This window comes from Rhipicephalus sanguineus, chromosome 5, assembly GCF_013339695.2.
Source record: "Rhipicephalus sanguineus isolate Rsan-2018 chromosome 5, BIME_Rsan_1.4, whole genome shotgun sequence".
NCBI lineage: Eukaryota > Metazoa > Arthropoda > Arachnida > Ixodida > Ixodidae > Rhipicephalus > Rhipicephalus sanguineus.
The window spans coordinates 105,082,236-105,100,902 of record NC_051180.1 but is presented as its reverse complement, the minus strand read 5'-3'; the positions used below and the strand labels follow the sequence as shown (position 1 = coordinate 105,100,902).

The window sequence follows — 18,667 nt, the reverse complement described above, 5'->3', positions numbered from 1 at the left end:
AACGTATAAGAATGCGGCCGAAAAATGATCACTATTTGTTAGGGAAAATGCACTTTCTGGGCTTCGGCGCAGAGCAGCGTTCGATATAGCGGATGTTTCGCTGTGCGGGAGTTCGATATACGTGCACACCAGCCCCATACTTTTGCATGGGAAATTCAAGGGGATTTCTCAACTGTTCGATATAGCCAATAATTCGATATATCCGAGTTCAATATATCCGGGATCGACTGTATAGTGTTATGAATATACATTTATGACGAATTTTTGGATATAACGAACTTATTTTCCTGTCAGATGCGACTTTATTATACAGTAGAACCCCGCTGTTACGTTCCTCACTGCTGCGTTTTCCCGGCTGTTACGTCGTTTTCCGCCGGTCCCGGCATAACTCCCATAGGATACAATGTATTGGGAACCCCGTTGTTACGTCGTAACTGTCGGACCGTTCCCGTATGATACGTCGCGAAGTGCGCTCGGAGCCGACCGAGTGACTACCAAAGAGAGCGGCCATGGTGCATTTTCACGCAGCTTGGCCTCGTTTGACCGTAATATTAGGCGCATGAGAGGCGCAAGCAACAGAATCTTTCAATTGATGCAAACAAAAGCATGGCCTTCGAGATTCAAATTGCAAAGATGGCGTCTATGACGTAACTGCTCGCGAAAGCAAGGCCTTCGAGATTGGCATTTACTATTGACAAAAGCATAGCCTTTGAGATTTGTACTGCACAAACATGGCGTGTATGACGTAATTGCTTGCGAAAGCAAGGCCTTCGAGATTGGCATTCACTTCTGCCATCGCGTTGGCGTAGACTCATCATCATCGTTATTTGTCGGAGAACGGGAGGAGTTCGAGCTGGTTGGAGCTCGCATGGTCGTGCGTGCGGTTCGCGGTCGGACTCGCCGCGCCGGTCGTGATTGCGTGTGCTTAGTTCTTTCATGCCTACAGCTGTTGGTGTTAAAAAAATCACATACGTTGATAACATTTCTGTGGATGAGGCCGTCCTAAGCTCCACGTTTCTATCCATCGACTAGATCGCGGCTGAGCGCGCCAATTTTCGTGCTGCTCGTAAGAATTGAAATAAAATTCTGTACCACTAAATATTTTGCCGTTTTTCCTGTTTTTCGGCTCTTACGTTTCCCGTCTCTTACGTTTATTTCCTACGGTCCCTTCAAAAACGTATCAGCGGGGTTCTACTGTAATGAGGTTTGAGTGTACATGGTCTGTCCTAAAAGTTCCCGGAATTCTTGTTTTATAAATAATTTATTCATTATCAGTTTACAATCTTTTCAGAACTTTTCATAGTACTGTCCTCCTGGTTTGATGCACCGTTGCCAACGCTTCACCCTATCAGTGAAGGCGCCCTGGAAGCCGTCAATAGAAACCTCCTTCAGTGAGGTCACTGCAGATGCTTTTACCATCTCCAGCGTCCCATGCCGAGTTCCTTTCAGGATTCCTTTGATCATTGGGAACAAAAAGAAGTTCGGTGGTGCCAGATTGAGGCTGCACGGTGACTGGGGCAGTGTTGCAACACCCATTTGGTCAGCAACTCAGACAACGAGCGCGGTGTGGCGTCTCTTTCATCTCGCTCGTCAGAGCTTTTGGCACCATTTTCGTGCAGACTTTTCTTGTTCGAAGATTCTCCGTCAAAACACGATGATCGATTGTTTTGGTTATTCCACACTCATCTGCGATCATCCGAACACTTAATCGTCGGTTCTTGGCCAAAACTTGACGGATTTTTTGCAACGAGCCGTCCATTTGCGACTTCGCCGGGCTTCCCGAGCGGTCGTCGTTGTTGACAGACTCTCGACCTTCTCGGAACCTCTTGTGCCACAAGAAAGTTTGGCTTTGTTTCATTGCGTTGTCACCGTATGCTCTCTGAAGAATTTGAGCGTCTCCGACCCTTTTTTACCATGTTTCACAGAAAACTTGATTGCATAACGCGCTCGAAAACCCAGTCCTTTTTTTTTCTCGACGAGGGTGCAGTAGACACCTCTGCGCAAAGCATGACCTGCCAACAACAACTGCACACAGGCAGCCAAAACTGGACTTGTTTTGAAGCTTATATCCTACACTAACTTCTCTGCCTGGAGTGCCGCCCCACCAGTTGGCATTGCTGGCAACCAAAAAAATTCCGGGAACTTTTGGGACAGACTATGTAGTAGAAGGATTTGACTTTTGGTAGAATGCAAGTGATAATCTGTAAAATATGTTACGTTTTAAAATTTACTATATTTAGAGCATGTAAGCAGGTATAACAAGCTTTTAAACTTTAAAGGGACTGTCTACCGCTCGGAAAAAATTTTCTGATTGTGGTGAAAATGAGAAGATCGTTCGTCACATCGGCGGCAACGAGCATGCTTTTGCCGCATAAAAAAGGAATTACAGTGGACTCCCATTAAACGAAACTCGGTTAAACGGAAAACCCGCATAAACGAAACTATCTAGGCACATTTGGTTGGTCTCCTATATATTTAATGATAAAGAGTTTCGGGTAACCGGAACATTTTTTTCGCTTACATCAGTTAAATGAAACTAAAACGGGCAAAATCCATGAACGTCGGAAATGGCCACGGCAGTCTAGCAACCATGAAACACATACCGAAGCTACTATAGCCTAGCCAAGCCAATCCAGCGATCGGACATGTTCGCGCGCGCCGAGTAGTGATCGACATCTCGTCGTAAACTTGAGATGGAAACAAAAAATTGGCTGCGTATCTGCGTGCTTCGCTGCAAATGTCGTCTAAAGACGATAGAAGAGGCGCTGCGTGAGATATGGACGCCATCTGGCAATACGTCTGGAAACATGAGTGCTGTGTTGCGGGCTGGCAGTCCCGTCGCAGCAGCAGGCGAAGACCGGCGGTGACCAACGCGACCGGCAGGTACGCCAGCCAGCCCGAACACGCGGTTTGGCGCGAAGCGCTGAAGCAGAAGAAATGTCCACACTCAACGAGTACTCTCCACACACTCTTTTATTTACACGTCGCCTGGGTAAAACAGGAATGCCAGAGCGGCACCCCATGGCATTCATACAGTGCAATACAGAATTGAAAGCGAAACACAACAATGAGCTCGTGCAGAGGGCACGGAGGAAAGCAAGTTTCAGCGCAGTCTCATTTTCAGCGCAGCTTAAGAAACTAGGGTCTTTTGAATTACGTATGTATGCATTTTCTATTAAAGGAACACACCACCTAATTCTTGCCTAGTGATGTTGCGCCTCAGATATGCGTAATGTTTGCTTTTTGATCGACAATGTACACAAGTATGAACCTAGTCAGCTGTTCAAGATGGCTGGCCCTTAGGCAAGTGGTTCAACTTTGGGCGAGTGGCTGAGTCGAGTGACGTGCCAACAAACAGAAAGACAGACCAAAATTTTTCCGTTTAAGTATCAGTTTAAGTTTTATATATATATATAGTTTATATATATATATATAGTTTAAGTTTTAAGTATATATTTAAGTTTTAAAACGGCAGCACAATGCACTTTCGCTCGCAACGAAAGTAAGGATCATCCAAGAACTTGACCGCAAGAACCTATCGAAGACAGAAATTGCGTAGAAGTTCAATATTTCCAAGTCCACGCTGTCGAGGATACTCAAGAACAAAGGGAAGATTGAAGAAGCTGTAAAGCTTGGGAACTTCGCCACGGACAGAATGCGGATGAGAACGACGGCGTACAAAGAAATCGAAGATGTGCTTTTCCTCTGGTTCAAGCGTGCGCGCAGTGCGAACTTCCCGATCAGCGGCCCCTTTTTGGAAGAGAAGGCCAAAGAGATTGCTACTCGGATGGGGATCAAGGACTTCCAGGTGAGCGATGGCTGGCTGAGCCGTTTTAAAAAGCGGCATGGTCTTGTCTTTAAGACAGTTTCTGGAGAAAGTGCGGCTGTAAACAGAGATATCTGTAGCCACTGGCAACAGGGGAGGTTGCAAGAAATTTTGGAAGCCTATGAACAACGGGACGTGTTTAACATTGATGAAATGGGGTTGTTTTACAAAGCACTCCCAACTAAGACTCTTGCTTACAAGAGGGAAACCTATGTGGGAGGAAAGCGAAGCAAAGATCGTATTACGGTGCTAGTAGGTGGCAACATGGACGGTAGCGAAAAGTTGAAGATGGTGGTTGTGAGGAAATCAAAGCACCCACGCTGCTTCAAAGGTGTGTGCATGCTGCCTGTCACGTACCACGCGAACGGGAAAGCTTGGATGACGCAAGCAATCTTCGAGACATGGTTGTGCGAAGAGGATAGAAGATTTACCCAGCAGAACAGGAAGGTTATTTTTATTGTTAATGCCCTGCTCACGGTCAAGTGGATAGACTCAAATCGATCAGCCTAGAGTTCCTGCCACCAAATGCGACCGCAATTATTCAACCGATGGACCAGGGCATAATTCAAAACTTGAAGGTTCTCTACCGCCGCCAAGTCCTCCAGCGAATGCTTCTTTGTGCAGACAACAAAAAAGATTACACCGTGGACTTGCTCTCAGCTCTTCACATTCTACACAATGCCTGGGAATGTGTGAAAGTGTCAACTCTGCAAAGATGCTTCCACCATGCAGGATTCTCAAGACAAGAAGTCCTTCCAGACGAGGAAGACAACATTGCTGAGGCTGAGGAGGCTGATATTCTCTTCAGTCAAGTGACACAGTCTACTTTCACACGCGAGGACTATGAAACACTTGATGCAAATGTCGCCACATGCCGTGAGGACAGCCTTGAGGAACTTATAGCTGAAGTTCAAGATGAGGACCCGTGCTCAAGTGGTGATGAGATGGTGTGTGATCCCGGGCCCATTTCAGTACCGGACAGTGCAGCAAGAGATGCTGTCATCCTGTTGCAGCGCTACTTCGAACACGATGGTGGCACAGAGTTCCTGCCAAGCCTTTCAGCAATGCACTCCTACTTTGTGAGAAAGTGCTTGAACAAGGCCAAGCAAACCGTTATCACCTCCTTTTTTCCGAGTCAGCAATATTAGCAACATTTTTCTTTCTAATCAACTGTAGTAGTATTGTATACTTCAAAATGTTTTTGTTCAGTCAGCCACAGTTGGTGCTTTTGAAATAAAGTCATATTTCATTAATTTTGTGGGCTTTGCTTAAATGAAACTTCTCATAAATGGAACAAATTTTCTTGCCCCTTCGAGTTCCGTTTAAGAGGAGTCCACTGTATATTTTCAATTTGATGTAGAAAATCGTGAAAGAATGACCGCTAGCGTCACCCAACGGCGATGTGGTCAATCTACTGGTAGGACAAGAAATCCTCTCTGGTAGACTCATTTTGCTTTGTGGGGATTGAGGCTTGCCCGTCGCCATTGCGCGGGTTTTCGCCTATTTCTGCCATCCCCACGTCCAATCATATGACGCTCCCCTCCTCCGCCGTCTTACGGCGCTGGGCGAGCGGGGGAGTGACGTTAACCTCCCTCTCCCTGCGTCGGACCTCGACAGGGGCGCTGTGCTCGAGTTTCGCGTCTCGCGAGACGTTTCGCGCGGCAGGGGGGCTGAGACTCTCTCTGGACCTTGTAGGGTGAGCACGTCTTTTCTCTCCCGTCGGCTCCTCTTTTGGGCTCGCTCGGACGGAGTTCGCTAACGGTGCCTTGCGCCAGCGGCGAGCGCTTACCTTACGTTGTCCTTTTCCAAACGCTAGGCTGAAGAGCGGTGCGGTGCGGGCCCTGTGGTTGCGGATCGTAAGAGTACGCAGCATAGTCGCGAGGGACCCGTATTCCCTTAGCGGTGCGTCGCCGTGAGCCCTTTGCCCGCGGAGACGTGCTAGCGGCACCCTTTGTGTTGTATTTTCGCCCGTGGCGTGGTGAAGCCTGTTTTGCTTCTCCCGCCGCCTTTGGGAGCGGGCGTTGTACTGCGTTTTGGGGTGTTGCCGCAGGCAATAAACTGTTGCGGATCTCGAGAGCAGTACTGTGTACTTGCCGCGTTGCGCTTGGCGCCTTTGCGCTCGAACGTACGTGTGCAGCGGCGCGCTAGTTCACGCGAGGCGACGGCAAACGCGGCCCTGTGGCTCACTAAGTCCGAAACCACGCTAGTGGCCGTACTCCTGTGAGGTGCGTGCACACTACAGCTTAAAAACAATTATGTATAATTTAAACTTTTTTAGCGCGCACAAAAGACAAGGACAAGCAAGAGACACACGAGCGCTAGCTCTCAACTGTTTATTTTTTCAAAGGAACGATACATATAAATACCCAAAAACCAGCATAGAGCATGCTTTATCTAACAGATAAAGAGTTTGTTTTTTTAAATTCTGTTTAGCCCTTCTGACAGTGTGCCACATGACTTGCGCCGCACATGCTCTATGCTGGTTTTTGGGTATTTATATGTATCGTTCCTTTGAAAAAATAAACAGTTGAGAGTTAGCGCTCGTGTGTCTCTTGCTTGTCCTTGTCTTTTGTGCGCGCTAAAAAAGTTTAAATTATGGATCCATACCAACTTGCCCAGTTATCTGTCTTACTGGAATTATGTATAACTTGAAATTGTATTTTACGCACTTGAGGCAGCTTTCGGTTGTGTCAGAGAGTCATTTTTTTGCTTTTTTTTTTCTCGCACATCCAGAAAGGCGCCTGGTGGTGCTGCTTGCGGCGCAGTCCTTCGATTTAGTCTGCTTCAACTCATGCGCTATGCTATGCGACCCTCCACACTGGTCGTACTGTTCCGCTGTATTGTTGTTAGGATGTCTCACATGTGCTGCGCTGTGAAGGCGTGCATTTATCGTCTCTTTTTGATGAATCAACTTGGCTTGGATTGCGGCAGCAGTGCTAAAATAAACACATGCACTGCGATTACAGCAAAACAAGTGCTCTGTAATCGTATAATAAGGCCTCATGTAACCGCTAGCGCGCTGAAAACAACTGTTACATTCATGACATTAGTGTTCAGCGAAAATAAAGTAATCCTACAGAAATCACATGTGCTTTTGGTTTTAATTTTTACCGGCACTACAATCGGGGGTCATCGTGTCCACCAACTAGTGTTGTGGGCATGTTTCATGCCAATGGTAGAAGACCGAACGCAGATAGAAAAATTCAGTTTTAAAAATTTTTACTCACTTTCCAGAGAAGCCGCTGCAAGGTTGGACACTTCAGAAGGTACGCTTTCTATTGCGGTACAAAACAGAAAAGCGATAACGGACGGTTGACAGTCTCTTTAAAAATGGTGAATCTATGTGAGGAAATACCGTATTTACTCGAATCTAAGCCGGTGTTTTTTTTTTTTTTTAACTGTGTGAAAGTGGGAGGGTCGGCTTAGATTCGAGTACAATGATGTTTTTTTTTTTCTTTTTCTGGCCGGCTTAGAATTGGGGTCGGGGTCGGCTTAGAATTTCGGGGTCGGCATAGAATCGGGGCTGGCCTAGATTCGAGTAAATATGGTATGTTCATTTAACCTTGAAGTGGGGATTCGCGGATTTTTCCTGAAAAGGTGTATTGACAGTGTAGCACCCCTCCACTACAGTGAAACCACCGTTACAGGGCGGTTACATGCGGCCTAATATGCACCTATTCGTTCATTTCGAATACTTCGAAATTTTCAGTAATTTAAATTCGAATCAAAGCGAATTCAAATACTGTAATATTCGTACAAATATTTGAAGTGCTCGAATATTCACACAAGCCTATCTTCAACGCGGTAAACAGAGGTGAAGACATTGTGCCATACCTATAAATCAGTGACAGAGGCACCAATAATGTCAATGATGATTAGTAAATAATTTGCCCATGACTGTGACAAGTATTGACACCCATAAAAAATGCATGCCTTTCTTCTTTATTTATACAGTCAACTGCGTATTTTTCGGACGCCCGATTTTCCGGACATGCTCGAAAATTCGGACGCTTTCACGGCACCGTCACCAGCCCCATAGATGTCAATGTATTAGAACGTCCAAAATTTCGGACGCTGAAGCTATTCCGTGCCCGATTTTTCGGACTTTCTGCCCAAATTGCAGGTCCGAAAGGCATTATTTGAAGCCCCCGCCTCTGTCACGTCTATCATCTCGTAGGTTCGAACCAGCGCTTTCGCGAGTCAGTCTGTTCGAGACAGTAGCAGAGTCCGAAAGTCAGCTTTGCCGCAATGCCGAAGCGTTATGGGGTGAAGCAGATCAGAAATTCAAAGGGGCCGCTATCGCGGCGCCGTGCGCCGATGTTACGAATAAGCAGCAGAAATGCACGGAGGCGTGACAGCAGCAGCTGGCAAACACACCCATACGGCTTAATCGCTGAGAACCCTTACGATAAGCATCTTCAGTTAACTGCTCGGTAATGCACGTAGCCTAGCACAGTTGCATGCTTACTGCACGCATTTAATAGGCGAGAACCCAAATGCGCCGCGCCGCCATTCCTGCTGCCTCTTTGTGCGAGACTGCTGTGTGCGCCGCATAGACGCGTTGCCTTCGCGGACGAAACCAGCTCGCCATTGCCGCGCCCTTGTGCGGTGAATAACTAAGTGCGCATCACGAACCCTTTCATGATAAATGCGTGCGTATGATACAGCAACAGTAAAGTGACGGCGTCAGCTTAGTTGGCGATGTGCTGCACAGAACTAGAAACGATCGGCTTGACACAGCAGCAAATGCTGCGTATCGGCGGCGATTCAGCAATGTGTGTGCGCATGTTTACATGCGCACACGCATCGGGGAAAGCCGGACGAGTCGTCCGCTCTTCCGCCACAGTCTTTGTGTTCCGCGTCATCGTTTACAAATTCTTTATGCGAGATAGCCGTAATATATTCCGCGCTTTGCTGTTATCAGCGGCGCTAATCACAAGATGCAAAAGTGGCGGTTGGCATGTACGTAGTTAAGCGGGGTTCGCGGCAGGTATCGAATGTATTTGCGAGAGCCTGGGCGCGCACCAAAATGCCTGATAATTGTACTGGGAGGCATTAAAGCTATTTCGGACGTGGCTGTGGCGATTTGACCACTTAAGCAGCATAAAAATCATTGAGTTTGTTTTTTCGGACTGCCCGATTTTTCGGACGATTTCGCGGTCCCTAGGGAGTCTGAAAAATTGGCAGTTGACTGTATATTATATTTCGGTTATCAGCCAAGATGATATCGTAATCGTGCTCTTTTAGGGTGATAATAGGACAAAGTTTTCGTTTTCCACCTTCCGGTGTTTGTTGCGGCTGTTATTTTTTATTTGTTTCTTTCGGTAAACGATGTCAATTTTGGAGGGCACCATCACGTAAGAGGCCTCACAAGTTTCATTGTAGCCTGTAATGCAAGCCAAGCCAATAAACGGTGCATTCAAAGGCATTGTTATACAGATCCTGGTGGTGTAGTCCATTCTAGGTGCCCAGGTGTAGCAGTCAAATGCCGATTTTTCGGACGCCCGATTTTCCGGACATGCTCGAAAATTCGGACGCTTTCGCGGCCCCATCACCAGCTCCATAGACGTCAATGTATTAGAACGTCCAAATTTCGGACGCTGAAGCTATTCCGCGTCCGATTTTTCGGACTTTCTGCCCAAATTGCAGGTCCGAAAGGCATTATTTGAAGCCCCCCATCTCTGCCGCGTCTATCATCTCGTAGGTTCGAACCAGCGGTTTCGCGAGTCGGTCTGTTTGTGACGATAGCACAGTCCGAAAGTCAGCTTTGCTGCAGTACCAAGGCGTTATGGGGTGAAGCAGACCAGAAATTCAAAGGAGCCGCTATCGTGGCGCCGTGTGGCGATGTTACGGATAAGCAGCGGAAATGCACGGAGGCATGATGGCGGCAGCTGGCAAACGCGCCAGTACGGCTTAATCGCTGACAACCCTTACGATAAGCATCTTCAGTTAACTGCTCGCTAGTGCACGTGGCCTAACGCAGTTGCATGCGTACTGCACGCATTTAATAGGCGAGAACCCAAATGCGCCGCGCCGCCATTCCTGCTGCCTCTTTGTGCGAGACCGCTAAGTGCGCCGCATAGACGCGTTGCATTCGCGGACGAAACCAGCTCGCCATTGCCGCGCCCGTGTGCGGTCAGGAACTAAGTGCGCATCACGAACCCTTTCATGATAAATGCGTGCGTACGTTACAGCAGCAGTAAAGTGACGGCGTCAGCTTAGTTGGCGATGTGCTGCACACAACTAGAAACGACCCGCTTGATGTGTGTGCGCATGTTTACAATGCGCACACGCATCGGGGAAAGCCGGATGAGTCGTCCGCTCTTCCGCCTCAGTCTTTGCGTTCCGCGTCATCATTTACAAACGCTTCATGCGAGATAGCCATAATCTATTCCGCGCTTTGCAGCTATCAGCGGCGCTCATCACAAGATGCAAAAGTGGCGGTCGGCACGTACGTAGTTAAGCGGGGTTCGCGGCAGGTACCGAATGTATTTGCGAGAGCCTGGGCGTGCACCAAAATGCCTGATAATTGTACTGGGAGGCATTAAAGCTATTTCGGACGTGGCTGCGGCGCTGTGACCACTTGTGCAGAATAAAAAAGCATGAATTTGTTTTTTCGGACTGCCCGATTTTTCGGACGATTTCGCGGTCCCTAGGGAGTCCGAAAAATCGGCAGTTGACTGTAAATCTTTTTTCTTTTTTGCCTCATTTTATTGAAGGAGCAGTGACATCAACTTTACACGTCTCATTTTCTGCGTCCACGCGTAGTTATCGACCCTCTAGTAACGATTCGCTACTGATAATGAAATGGAAGGACAAATAAATATCTAATATTAATTAGCATGACGAGTATAGAGCGCCATTCAAAACGGGTGCAAAGCCGGCCGACTTGCAGTGCTGGCAGCGCTGTCGCGCAGTTACCTCCTGCGGTCACGCTCCATTTGATCACGTGGCCACATGAAACGGTGACACGAGTTTCAGCTGACATTTCATCTGCTAGGCGTGCACGTATAGTCATGTGTTTGTCACCACTATTGTCGTTGCCGCTGTCATCAGTGTCTACAAGTGATAAAGAAAACACTGAGGTATTGCAAATCGCTGCGATTCGCGATGTGGCGAATCATTTTCGCTTCGATCCTATGCTAAGCATCGATTATAAAATTGATGCCGGCCCGAGCAGTAAGGAGAAGGCACCTGGAGACGCACGCTTTGGCCATGCTGGCTGCCAAGAACACAGAATAGGAAGAAACATTGTGGATAGCACAGGCACTCCTATCCTGTCCACAAAAGTAAGCCGTCTAGTGACCAGCAACAAGAGATTTATTCAACGATTTGTTACAGGTTAAATATGTCCGCACTGCTCAGAACACCATTCACGTCGGCCGATTCTTCTATTATGCCGGGCTCGCCTTCTTTCACTGCCCACATACAGAGACACGCTGTTGGCGCCCTGCGCCTCTCGTTCCCAGCCAGGCGTTCGTGCTTTCGTGTTTCGCCAATGCCGCTATCAAACTCCCAAGGCCAGCACATCCTCTGGGTGTGTAAGGCCAGTGTTCAGTGCATCGCGGAGACTCATCGAGAGACTTAAATTGCATGCATAGTCATACCGGGAAGCTTTTATAAACGACTGTTGGAGCTCTCAGCGACGAAGACATTCCTTCTTGTGGTACTTGAAATGCTGCTGGTGTAAGTCACACACAACTGTTTTATGGCACGCTAGCATGTAATGCTGTTGAGATCGGCGCTCAAAATTATCACGCTGACGGGCGTGCGGCGAAGACACAGGATTTGAAAGGAACCAACACAGACAATCGAAGCGAAGCCGCTGCCAGGCGTCGCCGCCAGTCGGCACCACGATGACAACACTAAGATAGTGGACGTTATCGTTACCAGTGCATTGTCACTCAGTGTCTGGGGAACCGCTTAACACGTTGTAGTACTGTCGATGTTACAGGGTGTTGAATGCCATGTTGAGCCTTCATACGCAGTTTCCCCTTGAAATAAAATAACTTCTACATAATGGACGCAGTTCATACTTCACTCAAAAATCTTATGCATGCCAAGCTATCGAGTGAAGGCCACATCTCAAGCTTGAAATTTTATGTCACTTCTCCTTTAAGTTTGTGATGTCAAGTGTTCTTTCAACTAAACTTAGCGGGGTTTCTCTCGCAGAGCTGTTTTATAAAGAGTTTGTGTTGGCTGCCATGCTTCTTGCGCAAGCTCTTTCCCGCAGTTAACGAGGTGCTCACTTGCACGCGTGGCGAGTGTGTCAATGTGTTGTGTGCTCACATGGTCAGCTGTGTCTACACAGAAACCTTGCCTGGTCCCGCTTCTCTCGGCGCTTTCTGAAACTGAAACTGCGATCGGACGCTATAAAAACGTCTCCAAATATATTAACCATTGTGCGCTCGAGCAAACAAGGCTTCCAGCCACGATGAGTGGGTTGTTAGTTACTTATTGCAGCTAAAAAAACAGTGACATTTTTGGGTCGGTACTCCTCTGTACATACATATGCTAGGGGTGTGCGAATAGTGCAATTTCATGTCGAATCGAATTCGAATCGAATAGTGCTGAATAGTGGCCATAAATATCGTATATTGTATTGAATATAGAATTGTATATTTACACAAAACGTATACAGTAAAAGCTCGTTAATTCGGATTTCTAGGGACCGGAAAAAATGTCCGAATTAACCGAATGTCCGAATTATCGAATGGTCGAAATAAACAATAAATGCAAGAGTTTTTTCAGCATACCTTTACTTTACATGGTAATCGCGGATGCGTCTCTGTTTTCGAGCAGAAATTCGCGTGGACACAATTTTTCTGAGCCCTTCAAGGTGCTCAGCAGCTTGCATGCTATCTGCAGTGCCAAAACAAAATTCTTTAAGGGCGACGAGGGCCTCCGCGGCTTCCTTCACAGTGTGAGGGGGCCTGTGTGGCTTATAGTGTGGCTGCTGCTCTTCAGGCTCTTCGTTCTCGGATTCGTCGCCATGCATCACTTCCTTGACGATTTGCTCATCAGTCAGAGAGCCGGCAGTGGCAACGCCATCAATGCCGATATAATCGTTGAGTGTCACTGCATCAGGCATAACAATTCCGAAATCCTGCCCGTCATCGGCACTGTCGTTCGGCGACACTTCGGCCACTGCGGCATAGCTGGAGTCGGGTACAACAAAGCCACTGGGCCTGAAACAGTTGGCAATGGCGTGCGCAGGCGTGCTCTGCCACACATACGCGAAGAATGCTAACTGCGCTCAGGAGACTCGCGTCGTATTGTTTGCCGACGTCGTGGCACAGGAGCTACTTCTTGCCGGGAGAGCCCATTTTTCAGGGCACGCAAAATTTCTACTTTGGTGGTGAAGTCCTTGGCCTCGTACTTGGGCCGCTTTGCCGGCATTGCCATCGGCGGAGAGTGCGTTCACACGAAAAGTCAGCACAAAAGCACCAGCAACGATCAAGCTAAAGGAGCCGTACTGAATTGTTCCTCGATAAAACAGCGTTCAACGATGCAGCACACCAACGGGAACAAAGAAACAAAAATGACACCGCACCAAACCCACACTACCCACACGCCCCACACGCTATCACGCGCGAAGAAAAGGCTTGGCTCAAGTCAAGCCAAGCCAATGCCTCCTTGACTAGATGCCCGCCGCGTGGTCCGGTAACCCGGTTCCGTACCCTCTCCCTCTTTTTTTCTCCGCGGTCAGGCAACGAGCGCCCCCTATAGCGCACGCCTGCAACGGATGCAACGGGTTTTTCTTCCTGCGGCACTTAAAACGCCGGTCCTGTGTTAAAAGTGAATAGTAACACCTTACTTACTTACTTACTTTTACTTACTTACTAAAGATCACGTGCTGCTGCCTCCGAGATTGCCATCACGTTGTTACAGTCTCGAAGGTGTAAGCGTATTTCCGCTGCCGCCCGGAAGTCGGTCAGGCTACGAGCGCTGCCTCACGGATTTTGTGGGGAACTGAGGGAACCGCCGCCGCAATGGGAAAGCGAGCGACGCGGCGGGAGTCTAGTCAAAGAGGCATTGGCCAAGCCGATAATTGATGTCCATGGCGATGCTGCGTTTGAGCTTCACTTTTGTTCCGAATGGTTCTTTTTTCGTTTTCGAGCCTCGCCAGCGGCCCGAAAGTCGCCGAATTATCCGATCTGCGGTCAAATCTGTCCGAAATAACGAGCGCCCAGTCTCATAGAGTGATGCATATATTTACAGGGACCAGATGACGTGTCCGAATTAACCGATTTTCTGAATTAACGAGAGTCGAATTAACGAGCTTTTACTGTACTGCCAGTTGCGTCAAGAGAAAGGAAAAATCGGGGATGGTACAGCGTGGTGACAGCTTTATTACGCGCTTGTTCGGGAGGGGTTTTTTTTTTTCAGCTCTCACGGGCGCTCAAGCGTGTTGATAGAAAAGCTGCCATTCCAGTCAGCAGCGGCACTCCTCACCTCTTAACGGCTAACAGAGGGGGTTACGGTAGCTATTTTTTTACCTTATGGTCGTGCAATACAGCTTATCGACAATGGCAATGTTGTGCTTCATCCTCATGAGTGCGCCGTGCCCAGAAATCTTCGGGCGCCCGTTCACAGCAGCGTATTGACTGTGCGTCGGAACGATGGGAGTATCTGAACGAGTGGTGCGGTGTGGCAGTGGCGACTGCACAGCGTAAACAAATTGTCACGTCTGAAGCCAATCAACAAGGGTTTCACGGCCCAAGGTTGGGACGTTTTACGGCTCTTGGGCGTACGCGACCGAACTACTGAAGGAGTCCGTGCCTTCGTTTCAGAAATGAAGTTGGGAAGGGCTTGAGTTTTCTTGCGTGCTTTTTTTATGTGTGGAAATGACATAACCTCCTTTAAAAGAAACGTACGCTCGCTTTTGAACCAAGATATAGTAGGCGCAAGTCTTAACGGTGGCCTACTGTACCGACGTTAGCATTAGTTTTAACCACCCCACCCTATCCAAATTGCAGCATTGGCCTTTGTCACGTTTTAGGTATTCGTCCTGTCGAATTATTCGAAACTTCGAATACTAGCTATTCGAAAGTCTAATCGAATTATCCTATCAGGTGTTATTCGATTCGAATTCAAAACTCGAATATTTGCACACCCCTAACATATGCCTCTGGTCACAATCCTTTCTCCACATTGTGAAATGTTGCATTAGCGTGCAAATCGGTGCTCTGTCTGGGTGTGTATTACGATGCCATGTGAACTTCACTTTGCATAGGCAGCAGCTGTAGGTGTGAACATTTGTATGGCGTGAAAAATATATGCAATTGAAAGTTAACATGGTGCATATTTGGCCATGGTCCTATTGTTGCCAGCCAATGTTACCAAAGCCGCCTCATGGTGACATGGACATTTGCAGATGTGGCCACTGTAAAATTACATTGCGTTGTCTGCTTTCTTTTTGATGCACATTGTAAGTGGTCACTCCAGAGACTCTTTACTTCAGTGGTTGAAGAGGAATGGCTATTGTGTGTTGAGCGTCATTGCATTGGTGGAGTACGCGGTAACTTGTGCACTTGCAAAACCAGACTAATCCGCAAAAAGGTTTGAAACGAGTTTAATGCATTACATTTAAACCTGCCTATAATGAACCTCCATACAAAGAATTCTTTGATATTACGAAGTTTTTCTATTCCTTGCTGTTACTCCATAGAAGCACATGTATTTGCGACCTCTGTGTAACAAAGTGGCAGCAGGAGACACCCTTGATACAGCGAATTTTCGCCACCAACAACCTAGGGATTTTGTCCTGAATTTTGTCATTTTGGCATGAGCAGGAGCCGCCGCATGCATCTTCTGCGGTTACTCCGCCGACAAGAGCGCGAAGCGTCGGCATCGCGCATGGTGCGCTTGAAGCCCCGGCGACTGCAAGACGAGAGCAAGTGCTTGTTTGTGCGTGCGGGTGTGCACGAGGCGAGCAGGCAAGTGCCGCCACGGGCACGTGCACAGCGCAGGCATGCCCCCCCTCCCCCGCCCCCCTTCAAACCTCATGCAGCCGCTCGTGGGTGCCACCGCGCTAACCGCGCCGGCTTTAGTAAAAAAAAAGGAAATTGGCTTTTCTGTTGGCAGCGCCACTCTTCGGTTGTTGCAGTAGTCTCTGAACTGCTCTTTGTTAACATGACACCAGGCGACGCCACTAAAAAAAAAAATCCTTACTCCGTGTTGTTACGCTTAGAGTTCGCGCCACATATGGAGTTCGCTCTTCGTTTTCGACGCCATGCGTGCGTGCGTGGTTTCACTGCGCGCGCATGGAGCAGCCCCTGACAACGTGCAGCTTTTTTTAACGCCAGCCACTGTGTCGTCACTACCGAGGAGATGTCAGGTTAGGCGCTGGTGGAAACTGTTCGCGACCATGGTGACAACGACAGATCTTCAGAGGTCGACTCGTCACTGTTGTCAAGCGCTTTGCCGTCTTGCGCCGCACCATAGGTTCGCGAGACCATGGCCTCCAAGATTGGCTCTGGCAACGCACCGTCACGTTGCCGGAGCCAATCTCGGAGGCCAGGGCTAGACGATGACGGAGCAGCGTTGTATTGATGTCCTATGAACATTCAGTATTGTCATCCTCACAAATAAGCAATAGAGCAAAATATGCAGTTGCTAAATAAATGTTTTGGGTGTGGTGTGCCTTTAATTTTTCTTGTGTTTAATTTGTGCGTTTATTTTCCTAATTTTCGTGCTGAAACTGGATATAACGAAAACCTGTTTACAACAAAATTTCTCTGGAATTTGTCACTTTCGTTATATCCAGGTTTAACTGTATTGGGATGCCGCTTTTGCAAAGCATACAGCACGACTGGTATGTTCTGTTATCCTTTGCAGAGACACCTCCGCCGGGTTACATGAGCGAAGACGGAGAAACCACTGATCAAAATGGCGCTGACAGCATGGGTGAGTTGTGAGATATGCCTGACTCAATAAAATCCGGCACTGCATTTGTGTGTAAATGCTTCAATTGTCCCTCAGTCAGGTTCACTTTGCTGTGCGTCTCCTTCCGAGTGCTTCTGTTTAAATTTTTTCAGTCTCAAAAAAATTATGATGTTTGGAACGTCATCACTGACCTGGCTTTCATTATGGCATGTTGATTATGGATTATGTCATTTTCAAAACGTTGCCTCTGTTGTCCTGTAGTGAGGGATCTTGACATGGGAGCTGCTGTTCCTGTGCCAAAATACCAAGTCATTGTTGCGGTCCCTGCAGCACTCCGAGTAGCCCCTTTTTATTTGATGTTCTTCACAGTGCTTTTAGTTATAACATAATGTAGTGAATCCAATGTATTACAGTGAACTACCGATTTTTCGGTCATTGCTGAAAATGCAGATGCCTTCATGGCACCGCCACAAGTCTCGTAGAGTCAAGGTATAAGAACATCTGAAATTTTCTATGCTGAAACTCTTTGAAATCCGATTTTTTGTGCTCTCAGCTCTGATTTCAGGACTGACATGGCATTAAATGAAGCCGCTGCTGTATCTCGCACTCCTTAGCCAGGACCACTGTGCGTCCATCTGTTTACTGTGGTTACAGATTCCAAAAGTTAGCTTTGCCATAATGTTATGCAGTGAAGCATTCCAAGAATTGGAAGGGGCCACTGTCACAGAATTCAGTGAATGCTTTTTTTTTTTTCATACATGCACACACTCGCTGTCTTCTCAGCAAAAATTCATTAACGCAGGTCTGTTTTAAACATGCCAATGGTTAAAACATAAATATGATATGATGTATCCTGTGTGCCGTTTACTGCATGCCGTGATCACTTTTTGTGGGATTGAGGTTAACTGCTCCCCTCAGCTCGTGGTGTAGCCGACACGATGCAGTGCCACAAAAGATCTTTCCTTTTCGGTAAGTGCAAACAGCAGTCATTCAGTGGCGCGAGTGTGGTAATGCCTTTATGGATGAGCAGCGGAAATGCACGGAGGTGCGATGGTGGCACGTGGTGAGCACACCAGTTTGACTTAATTACCAGCAACCTTATATAATAAGCATCTTCGAATAACTGCTCACTAGAGCATGTGGTTTAGCACAGTTGTAAGTGTACTGCTTGCTTTTATTATGCGACAAACTCGCTGTGCCAACTCGTTATGTGAGACTGCTAAGCGCTGCAAGGACTCATTGCTTGCAAGAACGAAAGCAGCTTGCTGTTGTCACACACGCATACCTGCCAAGTCTCCCGGATTACCCGGGAGACTCCCGGATTTTGAACGTTTCTCCCGGTTGTACGGGTCATAGGAAAATCTCCCGGAAATCCAGTTTTGCCCCGCGCGTCCAGTGCATTGCGCGCCCCGTGCGTCACGGTGACGCGAGGTGGGACGTTTCGCGTACAGATGCGCTACACGCAATTTAAAAATTGATCCTAAATGTGTTATAGGTTATATCAGCCGTTAATATTTCGTAGATGATGCGTTTGTTTACACACAAATTTATCCCACAAGTTATCTCGCCTTCAAAATTTTGTGTCACTACTGCTTTAAGTGGAGAGCCCAGCACTTAAAAGGGTAGCCGTTACCGATGTCTGTCGAGATAGCGTGTTCGCCAGCGCTTGCGACCGTCCCCGTCTCAACGGCACCCTTTATGGTCCCATGCCCGACGAAATAACTGGAAGCAAGCGACGACAGGCCTCGCACGCGGAGCGATGTTATCGCATGTGCCCTTCGCGCGACAGTGACAGCCGGGTTGTTTCATCTCTGCTTCAGACGCGTTCGTCCCTAGCGTTAGCGTGCTTTCACTCGCACGTGAAACAGACGATGCGTAAGCGATGTTATCAGTTTGGACTCTGTACAGATCAGCGGCGACCGCAAAATCCCACTGACAGTGTCCATATAATTG

At 47.8% G+C, this 18,667-nt stretch overlaps 2 protein-coding genes and 1 pseudogene across 3 annotated transcripts in view; 2 read left to right on the top strand and 1 right to left on the bottom strand.

The window, feature by feature from the left end:
• LOC119394077 (uncharacterized) overlaps positions 1 to 18,667 on the bottom strand; it is an 86,735-nt gene that overhangs the window by 17,550 nt on the left and 50,518 nt on the right. The window lies entirely within an intron of this gene.
• The window catches only part of LOC119394076 (mothers against decapentaplegic homolog 3), a 51,284-nt gene that overhangs the window by 12,697 nt on the left and 19,920 nt on the right, over positions 1 to 18,667 (top strand). For both annotated transcript variants that reach the window (XM_037661299.2, XM_037661298.2), the window contains exon 4: positions 16,667 to 16,735. In XM_037661299.2, coding sequence (XP_037517227.1) covers positions 16,667 to 16,735 — 69 coding nt within the window. The remainder of the gene's footprint in view (positions 1 to 16,666; positions 16,736 to 18,667) is intronic.
• LOC125758437 (tigger transposable element-derived protein 4-like) lies at positions 3,475 to 5,077 on the top strand (annotated as a pseudogene).